Source organism: Mus caroli, unplaced genomic scaffold (genome assembly GCF_978045245.1).
Source record: "Mus caroli unplaced genomic scaffold, Mus_caroli_1 scaffold_14, whole genome shotgun sequence".
NCBI lineage: Eukaryota > Metazoa > Chordata > Mammalia > Rodentia > Muridae > Mus > Mus caroli.
In genome coordinates this window covers 104,088,736-104,113,494 of record NW_028227269.1, presented here as the reverse complement: position 1 = coordinate 104,113,494, position 24,759 = coordinate 104,088,736, and the positions used below count along the sequence as shown (strand labels likewise).

Below are 24,759 nucleotides of genomic sequence, written 5' to 3'. Positions count from 1 at the left end.
TTAAGCCTGCCACACTCACTTCGCTCTGCTCTTGACTGTGAACATGTGTCTTCCCTCATCCTTTGACATTCCCGCCTCAACTTCCCCACAATGATGGAATGCAACCTGGGATTGTAAGCCAAATAACTCCTTTCTCCCCTACACTGCTTTTTTGTCAGTGATCACTGGGAATATTAATAAAACTAAACCATCAAGCCATGCTGTGGTGGTGACCACTCTGTCACTGTAGACACCTTCCCGCCATGAACCAAGCTCACAGGTGGGTTCATAAACAAAGGAGTTCTCACACTGGCCCAGAAGGGCCAACGCAGCAGCCTTATATTCTATCTACCTCATTCCACCTGGATCTTATAATTTGCTAAGAAAGGAAAAGATGCTTCCAATTAAGGGCCAAAAGCTTCACATTACTGAGTTTCCATCGCCATCGAAAGGACTCTCTCATCTTGGTTTAATTTCTACTCTTGAACAGATATAAAGGCAGACACTAGACTCCACTCTGTCATGGCCGAGCCACCTCCTCAGAGTCATGCCTTGGACACTGAGAGTCACAGATAGTCTGGTGTTCCTTTGGAATGCACAGTTTATCGTTCACACAAAACATTTCAGGGGAACACAAACAGCAAACAAGTCTAACAGTACAGCTCTAATTGATGCCACCAATATCTGGAGGCAAACTTCACTCGCAGACCGTGCGCAGGGCTGGCGCAAGCAGGTCTGACTGCCGGGTGCAGAGCAAGCCACCATATCTGTGTCCACATCCGCTGTAGGTGAAGGACAGTGAAGGGGAAAATGCTGATACTACAGCAGTACCAGCTATACTACCAGAGTCAGAGCCAGGCAAAGACAGGAGGTCCTGGATGGGGATGCAGTCACCGGAAGGGTCCCTTGTTGCTAGCATACATGGCTCCTGTGTGTCGGGGTATGTAGGAGACCAGTGTCTGCTGAGCTGCCTGGAGCCTGGGATTTTATGACTTTCCAAGGTTTATCACTGGTTTGGTCTCTGCTCCTTGTGGGTGGGCAGCTGACACCCAAGGCTTTCTTGGTCACACCCTGGAGCTCACTCATGATGCCAGCACATTCTGATGCAAGGACATTTGGGCAGGAGTGCCTCCATCTTTGTTGTTGTTTTTAGTTCTGTATCCTCCCAAGTCCTTAGGCCGTCTCAGAATGCTGTCTTGTCCCACACAGCAGCTGCCGCATCAGCATCATTATAAGCAGGAGCCGTGATGAGTGTAGTCCCAGCTCTGCCAGCACACACACGCACACACACACACACACACACACACACACACACACACACACACCACAACCACAACAACAGCAAAAGCAAACCAACAGGAAGAAAGTCTGATCCTCGGGTCAAGCCTTACTTTGTCCAGTCAACTCTGGAGAGAATGGCATGGCACTTTGCATTAAAAATCCTCCCGGACTCATTTTCAACGGAGAAGTGAAAGTTGAAAACTAGACAGGTGACAGGGAGGAAGAGCTTGTTTCTGAGCAGCTAGTAACAAGCTTCCCAGACCCCACCCCCAGCCCCCATGCACGGGGCAACTGCCTTCCTGAATTAGGAAACCCCCCGCATGTGCATAAGGAAACCCCGCACACTGCCACCCCCACCCGCCCACAGGCATCACCCAAGGAGGAAACTAGTTCTCGGAATTACATGCTGTGAACTATTGAGAGGAAAACCGCAGAGCCACCCAGGGCATCTGAGAGGCGCCCTGGCATTTCTGGGCTGGGAATCACAGATTGGGTTGCCTTGGTGAGGTCCTGGGCCCCTGCTCCCGAGGGCGACTAGGGCAGCGGGAGCTGGCGAACAGTCTGACACCGTCACTCACCAGGAAAAGTCACTTCCCCCAAATACCACACGCTGCAGGTAAATGGGGAAAAGGTCAGAGTAGTGTAGGTGTGCACGCCGTCAGCCACCTCGTACATAAGAATTGCCTAATTACTGGGAAGATACTGCAACTCGGAGACTATTCCTCCGAGTGGCTCGCCCTCAAGGCTGGAGACGGCAGAACAATCTCCGAGCAGGCTAAACTCATCAGAGCGCAAGCTGCCCCCAGCCTTGCCTAAGCTTACATATAAAGCAGGAACCAGCAGGAACAGGTCATAAATATCTAACTCTTTGCGGTCATTTCATACTTACCTGATGTGACTAATCGTGGGGTTTTTCCCCCCTTTCCCTTTAATTTTCTTGATGACGGCTCAAAAGGTATAAATTCTACCCATTAGGTTCAGAGGCATTGATCATGTTCTCTTTGAATAAATCAAAATTGTTGACTTCTCGCTATTCAGCCAGATTTTTTTTAAGATTTATTTATTTATTTTATGTATATAAATAGCTGTAGCTGCCTTCAGACCCACCAGAAGAGGGCAACGGATCTCATTACAGATGATTGTGAGCCACCATGTGGTTGCTGGGAATTGAACTCATGACCTCTGGAAGAGCAGTCAGTGCTCTTAACCGCTGAGCCATCTCTCCAGACCCTGCAGCCAGATTTTGAAATATGATGGAATAGTACTGTGTCCTCCACCCATAGTTCAAAGATCAAACCCATTTTGAAACCATACAATTCTCTTTAAAAATTGCTTCAGAATTCCTTTATCTAGATTTACTGTGATCTAGGCATTGAGACAGACGGAAGTTGGAAAATAATGCTTCCCCGTTTCCACGGACTTACCAAAAACTCAGATACATAGTTGGCAAAAGGAGGTACGTGCCAGAAGTGGGATTCATGGGATCAGGTAAGACTTCCCAGAGAAAACAATGCTAGACTCTTGGGATCGAAGGCTTCCCAGAGGAAATGATGATGGGCTCTTAAATAAGGCTTTGGGGTCATGGGGAGGGGCCCTGCCTAGATGGGGTTCGGGGAGCAGTAGAGGGCAGTTTGTCGGGGCGTCTGCTTCTTGCTGGGTGTGGATGCACAAGAGGAAAGAGCTCTTTCAATCGCCCTTCCTTTCCGGAACCTTCAGGGTATGATTGTGAATGAGGTCTTGAGTGTCCCCATCTGCTCTAGAAAACAGGCAATCATGGGGGAAATGCAACCAAGGCAACAAATCTCTAAAGAGCTGGAGGAACTTAAGCTCCTGAGGAAGTGGAGAAGCTCTTGGACAGAAAGGAGGGCCACAGGGAACTTTGACCATCACACACACACACACACACACACCATACGCACACACGCACAGGTTGTGCTGGTTTCTAATGCAAGCATCATCTTCAACGTGTCACCACAGAGCTTTATCTCCCGGGTCTCAGACAGGAGAGGCTTGGACTTGGCACAGTCCCCTAGGGAATGGAGAAAGAAAAAGAATGTGACAAAGACCAGCAAGTGACCAAGATGCAAGCCGTGCACACTGGCTGGAGACCTAAGTGTTTGTCCTTTCTTTAGGCTTCTTGCCCTCAGTGGTGACCCAGTGACCACCAAGTATCTTATAGGTGCCTGGAATATAAGACGGCCAGGGAGAAATAAAAGTGAGGTGTTTGGTGTTGATGTAGAACAGGCACTAGGGTGTGACTGTGAAGGTCCAGAGCTTCTGAGAGCTACACAGAAGATGGGGACCGAGAAAAAGACTACCTCCAGGTAGGCTTCCCGGGGTAGATCCTTCCGTCCAGACCAGGAAGAACACAGGAACTGCATAGACCCCTGACTCTCAAGGACAAATCCAGGACTTTCTTCTGACCCCAGTCAGACTGACAGACCAGGCAGACCTGAGTGCCTACATTTGTTGCCTGTGGTGAGAAGAGCCCGGGGCTTGAAGCGGAGAGGAGATGTATTGTCAGGACCTGGATGCTGTGAATCTTGCAGAAGCCCCAGCTGTTGAGTATCCATCCACCCATTGTAGATCTTCTTTCTGAGATCTGTCCTTGTGGGAAGAGAGTTGATTCCCCCTTGGATAGGTCCACAAGAGTTCCACTTGTGCTTCAGTTGAGGACTAAGTTGAAGACTCAGCTCAGCCCCAGTGACCCTGGGATTGGCTGAGGTCTCCCTTGTGGTACGCAGGCTTGCCTTGCTCCCAGACACCTGAGTGTCTGAGCTGACTGGCACCGACTAGTGGAAGCGATTGTGTGCCTGCGCTGACTGGTGTAGAGGTCGTGGTGGAACACTGTGTCAGAGCAAGAGACAAACTCTACAAACTAAGGTCCCGTACCAATCCTGAGGAATGGCCAGCTAAGCACTGGCCAGCACACCCATCTGCTGCCGTTGAGCCAGAGGCCCTCCTCAGCAATGTTCTGACTGAAGATATCTTCCCAAGTCAGAGTCAGAGAGAATCCCAGGGGCTTAACTCAATGACGTTATGTGGGGTACAGCTGTAAGCCAGCCAGCAACACCCACTGTGACCCTGGCCATTTTATCAGCTACTCATCCCATTTCCTCATGTCAGAGGGAGAGACCTGATCCAGACCTTGTAGGGACAGGCAGTCACATGAGGTGACAGAGGGCCTGGGGTGCCCTTAAAATCATGAAGAGAAAGTCAAGTTCCAAGGACCCTAAGATCTAGAAACTAGAGGCTTTATTTATAAGATAGGGAGGGCCTCTTGGGTGATAAGATTTCAACCCCAATACACAAAGAACTCCTATGTTAGTGCTCAGCTTACGAAAAACCTCTGCAGATCTATGCAGGCCAGACAACAGCAGGCTTCTGGAAAGGTGGGAGTCACTGTGTACCTGGTGTCTCAGACTCATGTCAAATAATGGCCAGGACCATTTTTTTAAAAATCCCTCATCTCAAACAAGATGGAAGATGAGTAAAAGTTATCTTCTTATCTTTGCCACCCCTTCACACAGATTAAAGAAAACAACAACAACAACAACAACAAAAACCCCAAATCGTTTATCTTCTTTATTGACACCACGAACAGAAGAGTTCTGGAAACATTTATAGCAGGGGTTGCTGGCCACCACTAGGCTATCAGGGTGAGCGTTGGGTTTGGGCATCACTCTTGCTCCACAGAGTCATCCTGGTCCTGTCTCTCTTTGATAGCCGCAGCTGGGCTAATGGCTATCTGGAGTATGTGCTGCTCAACAGAAGGCAGGAGAGCGGACTTGAGACGGAGAACCATATCTTTCCTGAAAACCGATGGAAGCTGAAGCATGTTTGCACTCTGCCGTGTGCCTTGCAGATGCCCCAGTTACGAGTCTGGGAACATAATCTGAGACGCCACTACAGCGTATCTGCTTGGCATTGAGCTTCTTCTGGGATGTACAGCCTTACAAGCCATCTCCCCGTGCCAACCCCAGCCCTTCCATGTAGTATCTTGTGGAGGCTCAGACACTACTGGACAGTTCACTCACTGTGAATGGCTCTTCAGAGTCCTGGGAAGTCAAAGCACTCTTGTTTAGGGTGCTATAAAGATTAAATGAGATCTTGCTACATGGAATGTTAGACAGAAGATGGAAGGGTGGTCACTTAAAAAACTGAAGGGAAATAATTTGCATCCTAGAGTCTATACCCAGTTAGAGCTTCCAGGTATAAAGACAGATCAAAGATATATTTTCAAACAACATATAAATATATTGCTATGAACCTTTTAAAAGAAGCATTTAAGTACATGCTAGCAAAAAGCTGGAGATACAATTGAGAGATTGATTGATTGATTGATTGATTGACGAAGATAGGAATAGGAGACTTGACATGCAGAGTGGCAGACAAGTCCAGAATCACTCCAAGAAGGAGCAGCAGGTAGAGAGCTGGAGAAGGAGCCCAGGGACTCCTCAGCATTAAAGAACAAATGGTCCTAGTCGGAGGTCTCCAGTTCAAGGAAGGAGGCGTGCTGGAAGATGCTGGTGTTATAACAGACACAGCGTGGAAGACAACTGACAGCCAGACATGCAGAGGGTTTATTCTAATACAAATTAATAAGGCACCTTTTTAGTTCCAGGAGAAAAAAAAGGGAGGGGGGAGAATTTATTTTTAAAATGGAAAACAATGTCACAGTCCACCAGGCAGTGGAAGTTCCTAGTAGAAACAAGGTGGCCACAAAGAATCCACTCATCTGAAGACACACAGCTGCAATGAGAAGACGACAGGGGAGAGGTAAGGGCTCAGCTCCCACAAGAAACACCTCAGCACCCAAGTATATAAAACACCAGAATCATAGGATGCAAGCTCATCACAGGGACACATATGTGCATACACATAGGAATACATATAGACAGACACACTCCTTAGTTTCTATTGTTTCATACTGAGATGCTATCCCACCAGGCTGGCCTTGAACTCATAATCTTCCTGCCTCAGCCCCTAGAATTCTAGGACTGTGGCCATGAGCTATCCACTCACACGCAATTATACATATACACTAGCTATTTATACTTCATACTAACAGTGACCTGTGGAAGTAGAAGTTTTTCAAATACAATCTACAGCAATTAAGAAAATGAAATCATTAGGTTTATACTTAACAAAGTACATACAAGGTTGGCTACTTACATTTAGAAAATACAAAGGAAAGAAACCAAAGAAATTGTAAATAAATGGACAGACACATTATGAGAAGAGCCAGCCTCTCCTCAATGAGTCTGTAATTTTTATGCCACTCCTACCACAATCTCCAGGGCTTCATCGACATAATCACGCTTATTCTAAAGCATGGAAAACAGAGGTCCTCGAGCAGCTATCACTAGCTCTGAAAGGGCAGAATTCAAGGAATGGTGAGGCATAGTGCTTAGGAAATATGTGTAACACACGTGTATGGGTGCATGTGCACATGTCAACCTCAAGGGCTAGTCTTCCGGAGTCATCCACTCTTGATTGATTGATTGAGATGGGGCATCTCACCAGACCTGGAGCTCACCCATCAGGCTGGACTGGCTGTCCACCTGTCCACAGATCCACCTGTCCACACAGCCACCTGTTCACACAGCCACCTGTCCACGTCCCCAGTGCTGGGATCATAACTGTACACCACCAGCCTGGCCTTATAAAGTTCTTGGGGACCAAATACAAGTCCTCACTGGCTACACCCCAGCCTTACATAGAGTGATTTTAATCAATAGTGGCAAAGGGAAAGGCAGCATTCAAGGAATCAAAGAGAGATCCCACTGATAGGCTCACAGATGTCTAAATGATTTTTGATAAAGGCACGGGGTCAGTGGTAGAAGTTTCTTGGAAACACTGCCCTTGCAATGACCTCCCACCTTTAGGCAGAGAGCTGAACCTCTGCTAGGAAGCCGGGAAGTCTTCTCTAAGGAAATGCCTGGCCTGACTGTCCCAGCGGAGAAAGGCAGAAGAGGTCCCACTCCAAAGCTTCCCGATCCTACCCCGACACAAGGACTAAGCCCGAAGTTTCCGACATTCTGAGTTTGGCTGCCAGCCCTCTCCTCTCCTTGTCTAGGGGTGGCTCACACACCTGCCAGGAACTGCGCACCTCCCTCAATGCAGCTCAGAAGTGGAGGGATGCTGGCCCCCAAGGCCAGCTCGTGAGATGCACTTTTGAGAAATGTTGAGTGCCAGGTGCTCTCAGCTGAGGTCTTTGGAATGACTGGCCTCTCCCCTGATTCTCACAGTAGCCCGTCTCTTCTCACGGAGACCACATGCAGAAGCCATCTGCACTGCACTGAACCCTTCATGTCAAGCTCAGCTTCCTGGAGTCCTCAGACTGGATGAAATTCTTCTAAAAACCACCAGCCAGACTATAGAAAATGACAGTTCTAAACACCGACCCCTCACAGAAACTCCAAATGCCAGTCACCTGGCTGAGGGCTCATTCCCGCAAAGCCACAGAGCACCATCCCCTGAAAAAGTCATTGCATCCCTTGATGACGCATATTCAGGACTGCTGGGATGGTTCAGTGGGTAAAGGCACGTGTCATCGAGGCCTGAGGACTCAAGTTCCATCCCTACTCTTCATGCCGGGGGTGGGGAGTGGGGGTAAAGAATTGACATCTTAGAGCACATGTGAGCATGCATAGGCGCACGCATGCACACACACACACACACACACACACACACACACTCACACACCATTTAAAACAAATAAAATAACTATATGGAGAAAGAAAACACTGATGTACTATAATTAAAATCTTTGGAGACATAAAATCCTGCAGCTACAAACTAAGACCAGGGTCACACTCTTAAAATTAAATAAGAAAACAAAGAACTAGGGGAGACCAGCGTGTGGATACTTCATTCCTCCTTAGAATAGGGAACAAAATACCCATGAAAGGAGTTACAGAGACAAAGTTTGGAGCTAAGATGAAAGGATGGACTATCCAGAGACTACCCCACCCGGGGATCCATCCCATAATCAGCCACCAAACCCAGACACTAGTGCATATGCCAGAAAGATTTTGCTGAAGGGACCCTGTTATAGCTGTCTCGTATGAGGCTATGCCAGTGCCTGGCAAATACAGAAGTGGATGCTCACAGTCATCTATAAGATGGAATACAGGGCCCCCAATGGAGAAGCTAAAGAAAGCACCCAAGGAGCTGAAGGGGTCTGCAACCCTATAGGTGGAACAACAATATGAACTAACCAGTAACCCCCAGAGCTCGTATCTCTAGCTGCATATGTAGCAGAAGATGGCCTAGTCGGCCATCACTGGGAAGAGAGGCCCCTTGGTATTGCAAACTTTATATGCCCCAGTACAGGGGAATGCCAGGGCCAAGAAGCAGGAGCGGGTGGGTAAGGGAGCAGGGCAGAGGGAGGGTATAGGGAACTTTCGGGATAGCATTTGAAATGTATATAAAGAAAATATCTAATAAAAGATAAATAAATAAATAAAACAAAGAACTTCAGGAAATCGGGGATACAATAGATTTTTTTTTTTCATTCTGAAGATTTGGAAGAGAACATAAGAAAATCTCCCTGGAAATACAGCAACGGAGAGGAGACAATGAATGTTCTGGAACTTCTTGAGAGAACAGAGGAAATGGAAAGGGGGAAACTGTCAAAAGCTATTTCAATAAAAACTTCCAGGACACACCCAGGAAATAGGCCCACACCACCTCATTTTATGAAAATGAGGATGATTAGGAGAAGAAAGGAGGGAGGGAAATGTCACGCGTGGAACAGAGATCAGAGCGCGCTCGAGTTTGCTAAACAACAGTAATGGAGCCAGCAAAGTTCTTAAGAAAAATTAATTCCTATCTATAATCCAACATGAGTCAAACTATCAGTCAAGACAAAGGGGGAACAAAAGCACCTTACATCAGGAAGGCTTCAAAATAGTTTACCTCCTACACACCCACTCCTCAGCAACTGGTGATGAGCCACATGCCTGACAGGTAAACCGAGGAAGAACATCAGCTCAAGCAACGTGATCCAACCCCAGAGGCGTGGGGCACAGCCCGGGAGGTGGGGGGGGGCGGGGGGGGGGGAAACCAGCGGCGGGGACACTGTAACAACGGGAGCAGGTTGCTGGGAGCTTGAGGATCTGCGCTCAGGCCCGAGTGGACTCCAGGAAGCCACTGTCCCAAAGCTCCTCTGGCGAGAGGACTCACGGGTGAAAGTAGGCGACTAGGCAGTGATCCCCACTGGGCTACTCGGATGGTGCGCACTGGACTGCTCCATCGGGCTCCTGCCGAGGCACCAGCAGTTCCGCTTTCTTTTGTTCCGGGAGTCTCTCCTTTCTTAGGGCAAGAAGCAGCAGTTTCCTCTCTTCAGATTCTTAGACTCGGAGATTCCACTGCTCACCTTAATCCCCAATCGTTCTGTCATACACCACATATGCACATGTCACCCACGGGAGAGAAGCTCCCAATGCTAGATGAGGGCTGTGTCGTGCAGAGCCCACAAGGGGACTGAATGGCTGGGGGAGGGCCCCGGGAACCCCATCTTATCTTGCGTAGGAGCCATCCCACCTGACTTTCAGAAGAGTGTGGCCTCATCGTTTGTTTGTTTTTTTCCAGACAGGGTCTCACTAGGTTATCTCTGGCTGTCCTGGAACTCACTATGTAAACCGGGCTAGCCTGGAACTCACAAAGATCCGACTGCCTCTCCCTCCTAAGTACTGGGGCTAAATGTGTGCATCAGCAGGCCCAGCTTGGGAAAAAAAAAAAAGTCTCATAATGTTTTTATCCAGGGTACTTTTGAAATGAAGAGTCTGTTTTGTGGCCATGGCTCCACGGGGGCTTGAACCCAGGACCTTCTGTGTGTAAAGCAGACTGGTGACTTTACACAGGCAACCTCAGGTGGCCTGACTTTCAAAGCCAGGCTTACTTTATTCAAGGCCGGTTCGTGTTCCACACACATTCTCATTGTGCCGGGTTCACTGCGTTGAGCTGTGGGAATAAAACAGCTTCTTTTGCCTTTTCTATCTGCATCTGGTACAGGGGAAAGGTCAGCAGAGAGCCCTGCAGCGCAGGCAGTCCTGACAGGAAGACATCTCCTACCACTCCACGCAGCCCTCAGGCAAAGGCTGTGAAAGGGAGTCGGGTGGAAATACAAGAACCTCAGCACCACATGGTGTGTGTGTGTGTGTGTGTGTGTGTGTGTGTGTGTGTGTGCTCAAGAGTGTGTGAAAATGCTCTTGGGCTTCTCTACAACCACCTGCACTGCTGTCTGCCAAGAGGCTCAACACCACAGAAGCGGGGCTGGGCGCCTGGACAACTGGGCTAAACGTCAGGAGCAAATGCGGAGCTGCGAGTGCTCTGAGCGAACTTGCCTCTTTTGAGGGTGGCACAATGCAATCCGTGAAGGAACACTGTCGCTTACAGTTGGATTTTTAGTTTATCTGTTTTTGAGGCAGAAAACATGACGGTGGCAACATGGTGTCTGGTGTTGCTCAAGGGGGGCAAGGGGTGACGGCTGTGGACAGTCAGCCTAGTCAAGGAGCAGGATGCCTCTGCCTCCAGCTTCTCCAGGAATCTGTATTCCCAGGGTCATAGTGACTGAGAAATATGGACCAGCACCCCACCCCCAACCCCGTACATTTATTTTCTTTTGAAAGTAGCACAGATTATAAAGGGCTGTGAAACCGAGCACCTTTGAGAACAGAAACAAGGCTACAATTTGAAGGAAGGACTCCACACAGAAAGAAGCTCCAATCTGGTAAAGCTAGCACGGTGGTGGTGCTGCCCCGGCCAGCCTTCTGATCTAGCCAGGGCAACAATGGGCCTGTCAATTAGGCAGTGAGTGCTCTGTGCCTATGTGCTGGCTCCACTACAGATTTTTTTTTCAGTGCCTGCCAGAATGTTTCACAAAGCGAACCCAGCAAGACTACAATCCTACCAGAAGGTGCCTCAGATGGTTTTGCTAATAATTCTGATCAGCCGAAAGGAGGGGGGGTAAAAAACATCATTTCAATTACTCACTTTTCAAAAACTGTCAATTTTAATTTGAAGGATTCAGTGTGTCTTTCTTTCTCCCTCCTTCACCACCAACCAAACTAAATCCAAACCTGAAGAGGAGCCTCCTACAAGACACAAAAACAGCAAGGCAGGGCCAACGTTGAGTATTCCCACATGCTAATACTCTCTCTCATTGACCATCTTCTCCCCCAGGGAGGCTGGGACCAGCCTGGGCAGAACTTTGTTGAAAAGCAACACATTCCTTTAGGCTGCAACGGATACTGTGAAGACACAAACACAAGCCACCGACGGATACTGTGAAGATACAAACACAAGCCGCCATACATTGGCTTCGGTTTTAATAGCCTTTTAACCAACTTTGTTAATGGGCTGAATGCAATTTAGATACGGGACTTGGCTAAAACACAGCTTCAATTGGCTATTAAAATTTAAGAGCCAACTAAGATAGCTAATTACCAAAAAAAAAGAAAGAAAGAAAAAAAGCCTAGCGATGATGCTAAGCAGAATTAGGAAGAGCAAATGACAGTCTGTCTCGTCTTATTCCCATAGGGAAAGACACTCTTTACTGAGAAGCCAGCCCGACACCGCACAGCAAACCTAATTGCATTCCTGGTGCTCTGGCATACAAATCTGGTAGCCTGCTGCAACTAGACAGGGAAGGTGGCCGTGGAGCTCTAGACTGAGAGCCGCTGACCTCTTTCCATACGGCCCATTTCAAAAGAGGTCCCTTGACTGGGGCACAATCCTGCAAAGCTCAAGTTAGATGACGTGACAAGGAGAGGCTGAAACGCCCTCCAAAAAGCATGATGCAAAAGAAAGGACTCCTTCACCTCCGCAGAAGCCGTGTCCCTCTAGTAGCTAGGTCTAAAGGAAAGCCACGATAAACACCCGACTGCTCACCAGCTGATCGGAGGGGATGGTGTGTTCCCCTGCTTCATTACAGATCCCCTCGTTACAGCATCAACCGAGCGCCGCCCAGCTCTCCTGTGAAGATTTATCGTGTGTGGTGGCCACTTTGAATGGAGGTACTGGAGTCTTTAACATTCCCTAGTCAAGTGTCTCCCTGCTGTGCCTGTAAATGTCAGTCCAGTTTTTTCACGGCTGTGCGCACAGATTAGAAATAGCAGGAGAGCCGGGTAGCATGACTGCAGTGCCAGGAAGGACACTTGTCTTGTGGCACAGCTCAAGTGATTCTTGGGATGCAGGACCCTGCTGTTTTCTAATATTTACACACAACTGGAATCATCAAGAGCAGTAAATGCAGCCCAAAGACAGCTCGCTTCTTCTGTGCTCAGAACTTTACATTCAAATAGGACTATCAACAATAACACCAAAAAGAATATAATAATAAAATAAAAGACACCCATCTTAAAGTTTCCTATTTCCCCTCAATTTTGCTACACTAATAGACAACCGGGTATCACGGGCGGCTGCTCACTTAGCCTGACCCCTTCAACGCTCTGAGTACATCACACGGTCCACTGGGAACAGCAGGTGTTAGGATTCCTGACCTCAAATGGTGTTTCTGCAGAGTGTAGCTTCTCTGACCTCTACGGGGACAGGGCCCTGGATGCCATTTTGATACAATTTCAGCCATCTAATTCAAGAAAAACCAAAACACTCTGCATGGCATATTGAGGGCACAATTGGGGACTGCAGTGCCTGGATTACAAGAGCATGGTTTGGGAACTTTAGAGAAGCGGGAGCAGGAACCAAAACCATTCACATCTTAAATGTCTAAATGGCTCTTCAAATGATGCTGCATACAGATTGTATTTCACAAGCTTTTAACTATCTGCTAGGAATTTCTGTGTTCAAAGTGTATATGCGCATGTGTGTGTGTGTGTCAGCAGGCACACGGGAGCCAGACCATACACTGTAGAACCACAATACCAACCACAGTAGGACATGCCCCTCTCCAGTTGAACGGAATCCATATTCTGTCAGTCACTGAATGAAGACAGAACATCAGGATGTTTTATGTTACATTCTTGGTAGGGAAGGAAGCTGTACAATGCTCAGAAAACATCATTTTCTTTTTAAAGCTTATTGCTGGTATGCGTGTGTGTACATGCTCACGCATGCATGGGGGATGTGTATGTGTGTGTAAGTGGGTGTGCATGTACATGTGTCTAAGTCAAAGGGTGACTTTAAAGTTCAGCTCTCTCCTGCTACCATGAGTTGTCAGGCATCCATGGCCAAGTGCCTTTAACCTGACAAAGCATCTTTCTTGCCCAGCCTTGGGGATACTAAAGGTCCATCTCTTTTTGCATTAACTCAGTGCCTCTCCCTCCGTACCTCTGCTGACACCTCAGGGTGCAATGGAGGCAGCAGACACAGCTCTCTGGAGCTGCTGAGCACCAGAGCGGAAGCACCACCCCTCCTAGGCTTCCGGGCAGTCTCAGAGCAGCACTGTGATCTCCCGAGTGAACTCCCAGGCCTTTCCAGCCCTCAGCTCAGCAGTGCCCAGGTGCTCTGACCTTTAGGAACTACAAGTACACTGGGCCCTGACAGGGAAGCCATAGGGACACTTGCAGGACCTCTCAGACTTGACAAAGATGGGCCACTCTAGATTCTAAGCTAATTCTCATCAAGGTCAGAAAGTTAAACTGAGAAATCCTCTCATTCCATAAGTTCTTATTGTTATGTGTATCAATGTCTTACTGGCATGCATGTCTTACAGTATATCTTGAGTGTCGGGTCCCCAAGAAGATCAGAAGGGTACTGGATCCCCTGGAGTTGAAGCACAAGACACTACAAAGTTAATGCTGTCAAAGGGTTTTCCTGTAAACATCTGGTACAGCCTATCTATCGGTAGTTGTATGGAAGGTTCACCCATGACCAGTTGTGGGGTTTCCACAGGTGAAGTGCTGGCCTTCCATGAACACAAGCACAGCTCTTCTGTGACGGCAGCAGTTTACAGCATTGAGCATGCCTAAAAACCAATCGACTAGCTGTCCTGAGCAAATTCAGCTCCGCTATCACTGGAAATAACCATCAAAAATTCTTCCCTCACACGCTGTGTGTATGGCGTGGTATGTTTGTGTGTGTTCATAGTGTTATAGAATGGCCTGTCAACCTTTCAAAACCATTATCCACCCAACCACTGCAATTAAGTAGCACACACACATGGAGTAGACTAGGAACAGCATAATCTAAGGTAAGAGCTGGCTGTGTAAAACCTTATTACTTGGGGGAGGGGTGTGCCGGGTGTGTGTGTAGAGGTCAGAAGACAACTTTGTGCAGAGCGTTCTCTCCATGGGTTCTGGGGATCAAAGCCAGGTCACCGGGCTTGCTCAGGAAGCGCCTTTCCCCACTGAGCCATCTCGCTGGCCAAGAGCTTGACTTTTGTTGTGGTGACAGAGTAAGTTATTTTCTCCCACTTTTATTCCTGTTAATGTAAGGTGGACCATGAGTAAGAACCAGCACGTGGTGGCACTTACGAGGCTGGGACGCTGACATGAGGATCTGTCAGTGAGAGCAAGCACTGTCCAGTAATAGACCTGGCAAGAGAACATGACATAAGCAAAGCAGAGGGAGAAGCTACTGATTGGGTGTCCTGGAGTACCAGTCAGCCTTGCCTAATGACAGACAGACACACAGACAGACAGACAGACAGACAGATACACACACACAAATACCACAGCAAATTTCACTTCAATTGCAAATCCAGAAACTTTACAACAAAAAGTCACATTAAATATTTCTGATTTCAGGCTGGTGAGATGGCTCAGTGGGTAAGAGTACCCGACTGCTCTTCCGAAGGTCCAGAGTTCAAATCCCAGCAACCACATGGTGGCTCACAACCATCCGTAACGAGATCTGGCGCCCTCTTCTGGAGTGTCTGAAGACAGCTACAGTGTACTTACATATAATAAATAAATAAATCTTTAAAAAAATATATTTCTGATTTCTAGTTAGAAAATAATTTAAAACACTGGCAGAAATTATAATAGAAAGCAATAGACTAAAACCATAAAAATAAATCCTTTAAATTTTTTTAAGAATTAGAGACAAATAAAAAAGACGTGGCAAATGTCTCTGGTCTTTAATCTACAAGCAACATACACAAGCACACAGGATAGAAGACAGGACAGCTAATTTACAAATACAGAATTGTTTAGCTAGCAGTAACAACAAACTCACTTGACAATCTTGTCCTGACTGAGGCTAGAACAAACCAGAGGCTTAAACAACAGGCATCGGGTCCCAGGCCACGTGCACAAGATGCTATTCCCACTGGAGTCACACATGGGAAGGGTCAGGTCTTCTGCTTCCTCGTACAAAGGCACTGATCTCACACAGCAGGACCCGGCCTGGTGACCCCATTATTTTCCAAAACCCTTCTTCCAAAAATCTTATCTGGGAGTCGACTTCACTGGTGGGGGACAAGGTGGCTCAGGGAAAAGGCAGGTATGACGCAAACTGTCCACGGCATTAGATGCCACCAGGCAAAGCTGGCCAAGTGCTAATGGACAGGAGCGTGCAGAGCATTCAGCAACGTTCAGTCTTTGGCCTGGGGTCTGCTTTTTTAAAATCTAAGGAATGTCTGTCATAAATGTTGACAAAATTTTCTGCCCAATTTTGTTAAAGAACGTTGTTTCTAATGTGAAATACTGGTAAGCATTTAGAGTCCAACGTTAGGCAAGGTTATAAAAGGGTAACAAATCTAGACGACGCACTACTTCTACACTGACTTCACACAGATACACTGTTAATGTTCATGAAGAACTAGGACATTAAAAACATTGTGTGGCGGCGCACGCCTTTAATCCCAGCATGTGGGAGGCAGAGACAGGCGGATTTCTGAGTTCGAGGCCAGCCTGGTCTACAGAGTGAGTTCCAGGACAGCCAGGGCTACACAGAGAAACCCTGTCTCGAAACAAACAAACAAACAAACAAACAAACAAACAAACCAGAAGAGATCGTGGAGTGGTTTATGAAGCTTTAAAATAAAGTATAAATATACGAAGTGTGACTATGAACTATGTGCTGAGAGTGGTAGTTACAACATCTTTCTGTATCTTTTAAATCTTCAACAAGGGCAGTGTATTAAAACCCCAGTCATAATACATATTAAAAACAAAAACACAATACTCTACAGCTTATGTACCCGGGCACAGGGAGACAAAGGGCACACTGAGGCCATGCTATGCAACTTCAGTCTATATGGGCACAGCTAACTCAGCAGGTCAAGAAAATGAGCATGTTTATGGCTCTGGTTTAATGGTGTTGTCTTAAGAAACCACCGCCATCGGAGAACATGGAGAGCTGGGTTGCTGGTTACCACCGCTGAACCCTGTGCCTGACAGAAGAGTCAGAGCACGTCAGGTCAGGAAGGGCACCACGACTGGCCTGGAGAGGGAGAGGAGAGAATGCAAGCACACTCGCTCAGGCGCTGGCACAAAGATAAACTCACGGAACTGCAACGGGCAGAAATCAGCAACAACTGTGGGCGCTGCCGAGGCTGGCCCCGGGAAGAACCATGCTCCCTCCGTAGGGACTGAAAACGCAGCAGAACAAGGAGCCCAGCTGACGACAACCAGGCTACTGCTGGCTAGTAGCTTTTAACTAATTTATGTAGCCCTGCCAATATAGTAACATTTGAGAAAATGTCAGCACTTGTTTAAAACAATATGTGAGGAAATATTTGTTTTCTTAATATTTAACCAACAGGTTGTGCTGTTTTGTGTTTTAAAAAATAAAAAAAAAAAAGGCTACAGTTTACAGACAAAACCGTATCACACACATTTATTCCTATTTTAAGCAGGAATATGTTTAAAACAGAACTTGGGAGTTGATTTTAGGTGTCACAAATATACTTGGGACCAACCGACACACTACTCTGTACTACAACCCTCCTATATTCTAAAGAAAACAGGAGTCTCTAGGCCCCCTTCTCCTAGGGCCCACGGGAAGTCTGGGATGCTGAGAAAGTAGCCTCTGGGGCCACAGCGCAGCTTGATCCGCTTCTGACTGCACCTTATTCCACATCAAGTGATGACTCAACAGTCCACAGAGCCAGTCACAGTTGCTGCTTCTGTCCATGCACACAATGGTTTACACAGAACTGTCTTCAAAGCAATCCAGTCTCTTAAGTACTGAGGTGATGACTTTAGGCCTGTCCTAGGCCGTGTGAGGTATATTCTGAACACATCACGGCTGCCCAAGAACTCAATACACATGGTGCCAGCAGGCAAATTGCTTACCCATTACACCATTTGCCCAACCCTGATTGCTCTAAGTGTAATTTTTGAGGAAGGTCTCTTGAAATTGTTCAAAAACATGCTAAATTTTCGGAGCTTCATTTCCAAACAAGTTGGAAAATACTCTGTGTGTCTTGTTTTCTAACCACGAAAACCTTGCAACTAGTGTGGGGGTAGACGTGATAACCCCTGCTTCTAGCATGAGGTGTGAGGCTGCAGGTAGTGCAAGGTGCACAGCTGTAACCCCTGTAGCTAATATGGGGTGCACAGCTATCGTATCTGCAGCTAGTGTGGGGTGCAAACATGTAACCTCTGCAGCTAGGATGTCATACAGACGGAAATCACTTCTGCTCGTGTGCAGAGCACAGCCACAATCCCTTCAGCTACTGCCTTTGGGAGGCAGACACAGGCAGGCCAGAAGTTTGAGAACACTTGGTCTATACAAGTCAGACTGAGAAAGAAAACCAGAAAAACAAATCCCAAAACAAAGCCAAAAGAAAACAAAAAACAAAAAACAAACATCTCTAGAGAACTTGAGTTTTACAAATTACCATTTCTCTAAAATAAACTCATAAAAACAAAAAATCTAAGTGGGGGAGGCTCTGCCCCCTACTGACAGGACTCCCCTGAAGGGCACCCTGCCACTTCTCATCCTTGCTTCTGACTTTAGACTGTGGGGCTGCTCTCAGACACGCCATACCTTACTGCGCGCTTCCGTAGTGCACACAGCACGCATTCAATAAGCGCTTGTGTAAAAGGCCGGAATCCATGGAGACCAGACTTTATTGTCACAACGACTTATATACTACACCGAGCAAAAGAGACCTTTAAGTTCTTCATTCCTTAAAAGCAAGGAGCCTGCTGAGCGCTCTGTCCAGTCTGGGAAGCGCGCAGCAGCCTGAGCCCCAGATCACATGGGTTATGACGACTAAAGATTCAGGATTTTATAAATTATCCTTCAATAAAGTACACAAAATATTCATTTTAATAAAGTGTTTTTTTTTTAAAAAATAGCCACTCAATTATTACTAACACCCCAGAAGACTCACATGAAAATAAAACAGAAAACAGAAAAGGAGAAAAAAAATCAAATGAATAGGCAGAGAAGACGGCTCCTGGCATGTCGTTTACTTCTGGGCTTTCTTCCTGGTTCGTGAACCTTGAAAAGAGATCAGAGAAAGTCACACAAGTGATCATTAACTTACAAAAGCACAGGATCAGAAATACAAACCTCTCCATGCCTGACTGACTGACAGCTGTAGAGATGAACTCCATACAAGGGCCAAACTGTAGCTGCACAGCCTAGCAACCGTCAGGTTACTTTCTAGTCTTAACACACCAGCAAAAACACACCCCAGTATTTCTCCCCAAAGTCTGGATTGTAAAATTTGAAACCCTGACTTGCATTGCACCTTCCGAGTTTACCCTTCCTGGGAGAGCCTGGGTTACGCATGCCATGGAGAACTTCTCCGAGCCCTCCCTGCTGGCATGCACGCTCCTCCTGACTTAAGGTCCCAGGGACTGCTCCTAGCCACCTCACAAGGGGTTCTTCCCCACACCTGACCACACCGCCCAGACTGGACTCCTGTTCTCAGCCTCAAGCTCTCTGGACCAGAAATGTCCGAATGAGGGCATCCTGGTAGTCAATAGTTAACCAACTTCTTTTCAGAAAAGAACAGAATTTCCTTTGAATCTGAGACAAAATTTCTAATCCCACACAAGTAATTATAGTTTCTAAAGGTATTCTGATTATGGGCGTTTTTAATACTTAGCTGGAAAATCAGTTTTAAAATTAAAATTTTTACAGCTGGTTTCTGTTCAACTGTTGTTCAGTTCAGTCACAGCAAACCTTAGACTTCTGTGAGCATCTTCCCACCGCTCACACAGCCTGTACACTGCGGCTGAGTAACAACAGTAGCAGTGAGAGCTAGAGGGCTCATGAAGCCCCACCCCTCTGAGCATCTCAGGCAGGAAGGCAGGCAGCGGTTGCTGGGGTAGTGGGAAGGAGCCCTGGCCCAGGACTCCATGAGAACCTAATGAAACTCCCTGGGCAGGAGCAGGCTGACTGGGTAAGGAAACAGGTGAAGAGAGGAAAGCAGAAAAGGGTGAGGGAGGGAGGCCAAGGGGGTGTGGGGGGAACAGAGAGGGTGAGGGGTCAGAATGAGCACCACAACAAAATGACTGTCATGCACAAACAACCCACGCAGATAAATAAGCTGAGAGCCCCAGAGCCACCATGACAGAAAAGCTTCTGTGCTGGGAAATGAACAACACTCCATAGTGTATTTTGAGGGTTTCACATATAAAATGTTAAAGTTACATCTACAAAGAAAATCAGAAATGCTGCCATTCTGAGACTGCCCCAACAGCCGGCTCATGATCAACACCACCTCAGACAGGTGACAGGCACTCAAATTCAAGCAATGCTGGCTCTCTTACATGTCCTAACCTGACACTTCACTCTTAGGCTAAACACTGCTGCTTACCCCTACGGTCTAGCCTTAGCATGTCTTGCTCCAATCCCAAATGCTGCTGCCTCCTGGAACCTAAAGAAAATCAGAACTGACCGTCACTGCAAGGCTGATGGAGTCTGTTATAGTCATGTCTCTATAATATAACCATGTTCATAACACAATGCAGTTAGTAACAGAGGAAAAATAGCATACATGAGTTTGGGGAAGCTTGTCCATGCTTTCATAAACAAAAGGTGAAAGTGGGAAGTATCTCAGCAGGGTTTTCTTAGAAACATCTGGTCCCTAACTAGTTGGTTTCTACCAAAGGAAATCCTCAGGACAGGCACAGCCCTCCATGCTTCCGGCTAACTAGCCTCCAGAAGAGCCATCACCACTCTCCAACAGAGGACATGTACAAAGCCATGAGTATCATGGCCACATCAATTAATTTCCAGTACAATTTTGGAATATTGGCACAGTTTTAAAATGCCAGAATATTCATGGTTTTTAAAGCTTATCATTTTGTGAGGGGGAAAAATTACTTGCAGCAAATAACCAAATTTCCTCAATTGGTAAAAATTACGCCTTGCATAGAAATAAAAGGCTTAAAGGCCCGTTCTTCCGGGCACCGCCCATCACCCCCCACAAACCCCACAGCATGCACAGTAACATACAGAAAGCTTTCAGAGTGCGCTCCCACACAATAGACCCCCAACTATTCAAAATGAGTTTAGGTGTATCAAGAAAATCACACACAGCTTTAAAATGGTCTAAATAGATATTAAAGGAACGTTGCTCCCATTTTGCAAGGCACAGCATTCTAAAAGATCACTCAGTGAGAACAGTCTCTTACCACACTGTAAACCGTAAATTGTGTTTGAAAATAAAATTGTTAATGAAGAAAGTGACATTTGTAAAGCTGCCGTTAAGGCACCCGTTCTTGAAACACATTTAAGACACAAAATCCTAAAGCCCCAAACCAAAAAAATTCGTGGAATTTATCCCATTTCTCAAAATATTGAGAGAGTCAGGCACTGTGCACTCACCATCCGGCGCCTGAACTCTGAGTGTAAATGCACACATTTGTATGACCCTTGGCCTCCTGAGCTGTTTGCTTTGCTTTGCTTTGCTTCGGTTTGGTTTGCTTTGCTTTGGTTTTCTAGAAGCAATAACGTTTTCCAACCACCTCTGGCAATCCTTCTCCCATGACTATTCTGACAGTAAAATAACTACTCTAGTACTTTAGGGGGGAAACGGCCTACAACAAGAAACCACAAAAACCATCTAAGCAAATGCTAGGCATACTGGTGGGCCCATTTAATCCCAGCTCTTGGGAGGCAGAGGCAAATGAATCACTACAAGTTCAAGGCCAGCCTGGTCTACATAAAGTTTTAGGCCTGCCAGGGATACATAGTAAAACTGTCTCAAAAAAAAAAAATAATTAAAATAATTCTGAGTTTGCATGAATGTAGACTAATTATTCTTCATTATCTTAAAAAGTTATAGTAGCCCAGCGTGGTGGCAAACACCTTTAACTTCATCACTTGAGAGGCAGAGGCAGGTGGATCGCTACGAGTTTGGGACAAGCCTGGTATACAGAGCAAGTTCCAGGACAACTAAAGCCATATCTAGAAAAACCAAAAACCAAAAAAAAAAAAAAAAAGTTCTGCAGCAAAGCAGTCCAAGTGGTCCTTATGGCAGGAGTCATAGGGCAGTGACGAGTTCTTAGCAGCCTGCTGGCTACTGTGACGTCAATCCTACCCCAAACTGCAGGACTAAGATCAGGTTTCACAGTTAGAAATAGAGTTTTAAGTCACACACTCTCAAAACAAAGACATCTGTGTTCGTCCAGCAGCATACAGGCTGCCGACACCCCGCAGGCAGCTAAGAAAGCCCGTCGGGCTATAGCACATCTGGGGCCTGCCTGGACCCACTCCTGGCTCAGCCTACCACAACTCTGGACTCCCATAAGCTCCTAGGACAAGGGATGCTTTAACGCTTAAGGGTGTGTTCACGAAAGAACAGAGCTGTCTTCATCAGCACTACTTAGTCCATCCCCACTCACTGTCAGAGCTGCTGCAGCCCGCCTCTGGCTGAGACATGCTTCCATGTATTGCTCCTTGGGACTCCACACTTCCTAATAACAAAATGAACAAGACAGGGAAGGAAGCAGTAAAAAGCAGACAATAGCAGATGGGGGACGGCAGCGTTTGAAGGAAACTAGCGACTGTGGAGCGTTGGCCTCTGCAGTGAATAACACCCTCCTGGTGTCCCAGGGTAAATGCAGATGAACCTAACCAGGTTAGATCCACAATATGTAAGGGCAAAACACTAATAAAATCCAGATAAAGGTGGCTGTCTTCCAAAATTTGCTTTCTAACACGTACCAGGACCAGTGTCAACAGAAAGACAAACTACCGTGCTGGCCTCTGTCACTAGAGCATTTATGCTACTGTGACCTTCTTGCCCAAAACGAGGCTATTCATCAGAAATTAAAAGTGCCCAAGGACAAGCAAAATAATAAAACTGAGAAAGAGCAAAAAAGTCTTTTAAAAACCGCTGGGTCAGCCGGGCGTGGTGGCGCACGCCTTTAATCCCAGCACTCAGGAGGCAGAGGCAGGCGGATTTCTGAGTTCGAGGCCAGCCTGGTCTACAAAGTGAGTTCCAGAACAGCCAGGACTACACAGAGAAATCCTGTCTCGAAAAACCAAAAAAAAAAAAAAACGTTGGGTCCAAGAGAGCAGTGTCTGAGAAGCCCCGACACAGCAGAGCATGTCCAGTCTCAGCCTGCACACGCAGATGCCTTTGCTGACACCATTTCTAACTGTGACTTTATAGACGGGACCTTCAGCTCCAGCCCCTAAGTAGAAGGAACTTCAGATCTTTACTTCCGTATCACTCACTTTCAACAGTGAAGTTCAAAGCTTGATTCCTCCCTCTCCTACCTGGCTGGGACGAGCCTCAGAGAAATCCACTGCAGCTGAGTGTGCAGCCCCCACCACCAGGAGAGGTGGGAAGCATCCTTCAGGCCTGAGAAGCAGCTCTGGTTTCTACCTCCCAAACCCCTGTCCTGACTGCTGTGGAGAGCGAGTGACAGAAAGTGTGTACGAAAGACACCCCTATACGTACTACGCAATACAAACCCTATCTCCAAGGTATTTTATCATCAAACTGAAATATTATATATGACGCGTGTGGCCAGTCCACCAGCCAGTGGGAGGAAGTGCAGCCTGGGGCTGCATATGGAAGGGTAAGCAAGGGCTGTCACTTACGGGTCTGTGCGGCCTCTTGCACCTGTGTGTCTGAGCACTCCATGTCCTCCACAGTGCACACCGCGCTTTCTTCTGCTTCTTTCTTCCGCTTCTTACATAGGAAACAAGGTTCAAAAAACAAGAGAGGAAGAGAGAAATGTAGTCTGGTGCCCGCATAAGCAAATGTACATAATTGTACAAATAACATATATATGAAACTATCTAAGTGTGGGAGTCTCAAAACATCCAGAAGAAGCCGGGAAGGAGAGCAAAAGCAGCCCCCGCCTGCGTGGGGTCCTGCCATCCGAGCCACACTGACCAATAGGATGTGAAATGTTTACCAGCTTGCTGTCACCTCCACAGGACAGTGACACTCACTTTTCTGCTTAACATGGGTGGAGGGAAAGGCAGAGGTTGAGTCTGCAAGACAGGAAGGCATACACCTCATGTCACACATGGAATCTAGATTTGGTGGCAAACTCTGCTCATGAGCCAGTGTTTCTTTAGAATGTCCCATAACCTCCATCTGTGAGCGACCTCACAAGTACAAGGTCCTGCTCTCTCCGAGCTGCCCCGTTCTCCACACTGCCCTTCCATCTCCACGTTCTCGGCGGAAGCATCTGCAGGATGTGCTTTGACTCCATCGCCTGCCACTCCTCACAAACACACGAGTCTACACTAATCCAATTCTGTGCTGAGCTCTCTATAGGTGAATTTATAGAGGGATGTTGGCAATGAATATAAAACTTTGTTTTTCTTGTAGCCTTATCCTATGTAAGTATGAATCTAAATGTGTAGCACTCTGAATTCTAATGCAAAGCCCAGGTTTCCTGATGGACCTATGGATCATTGAGGAAGATGTCTGACACATCCCGACTCCACAGCATGATGCAATGGATCCTCACTTACTCTGTCTAGCAATTAATGTTAAGTTCGTTCAGCTTCATCTGAAAGTGTCCCTTGCTTCGGGCCATTCTGTGCACAGCTGCAGAAGATAATATTTACTGACAGCACAGCACTCTCTCCCTAATGGCAGCCATGGGTTCCTGTACAAGCTACCATGTTTCATAGCCAGTAGCAGTGTCAGTGCACGCCACTCAATCCCACGGTCTGAAGCATGGGAAGATGGCAGCAGGAAGGCCGGATTCAGAGAAACCTGCACACACCTTGTAGAAAGGCTCCCACACAGAAATAACCCGGTTAAACCCTAGGAACCGTCAGTGGCATTCACTTAGGAAGGAGATGTGTGTCTAAGAAGGTGCTGCTTCCCAGACACAGCCACAAGAACGGCTCTAACTTCACACTGCTGATGAGGGAAGGAGAGAATGCCTTACATCTTTCTTTCCAAAGTGTTGCTTCATGATTACCATCTAAACCCTGCTGGGCTGAACAGATTGGCTCGATAATTACATACAATAACTGCAGTGGGCAGGTAACCCTCAGCTGGCACGGGCAGCTCCCCTGTGAGAGCTTCCATATGCAAGTGCACTGACGGAGCGCGTTAGGTACGTCTTTCCTGCCGGTTCACAGGCCTGATTAACGGCGGCCAAGACTCCAAGGTTAGCGTGTCAGCAGACTTGTGATGCATTA

The 24,759-nt window shown here is 47.0% G+C and overlaps 1 protein-coding gene across 7 annotated transcripts in view; it reads right to left on the bottom strand.

Annotated features, from left to right (window-relative positions):
- Window positions 1-4,868: 4,868 nt before the first annotated feature.
- Window positions 4,869-24,759, bottom strand: part of Vrk1 (VRK serine/threonine kinase 1) — an 86,041-nt gene continuing 66,150 nt past the window's right edge. For 2 of the 7 annotated variants that reach the window (XM_021179034.3, XM_021179036.3), the window contains exons 12-15: window positions 23,191-23,281; window positions 21,984-22,055; window positions 19,952-20,011; window positions 18,444-18,624 (exon numbers count right to left, since the gene is read on the bottom strand). In XM_021179034.3, coding sequence (XP_021034693.2) covers window positions 18,593-18,624; window positions 19,952-20,011; window positions 21,984-22,055; window positions 23,191-23,281 — 255 coding nt within the window. In that variant the 3' untranslated portion in view covers window positions 18,444-18,592. Of the gene's footprint in view, window positions 6,013-18,443; window positions 18,625-19,951; window positions 20,012-21,983; window positions 22,056-23,190; window positions 23,282-24,759 lie in introns of those variants that run through there. The other 5 variants (XM_021179035.3, XM_021179037.3, XM_085830645.1 and 2 more) reach the window with 5 other exon arrangements.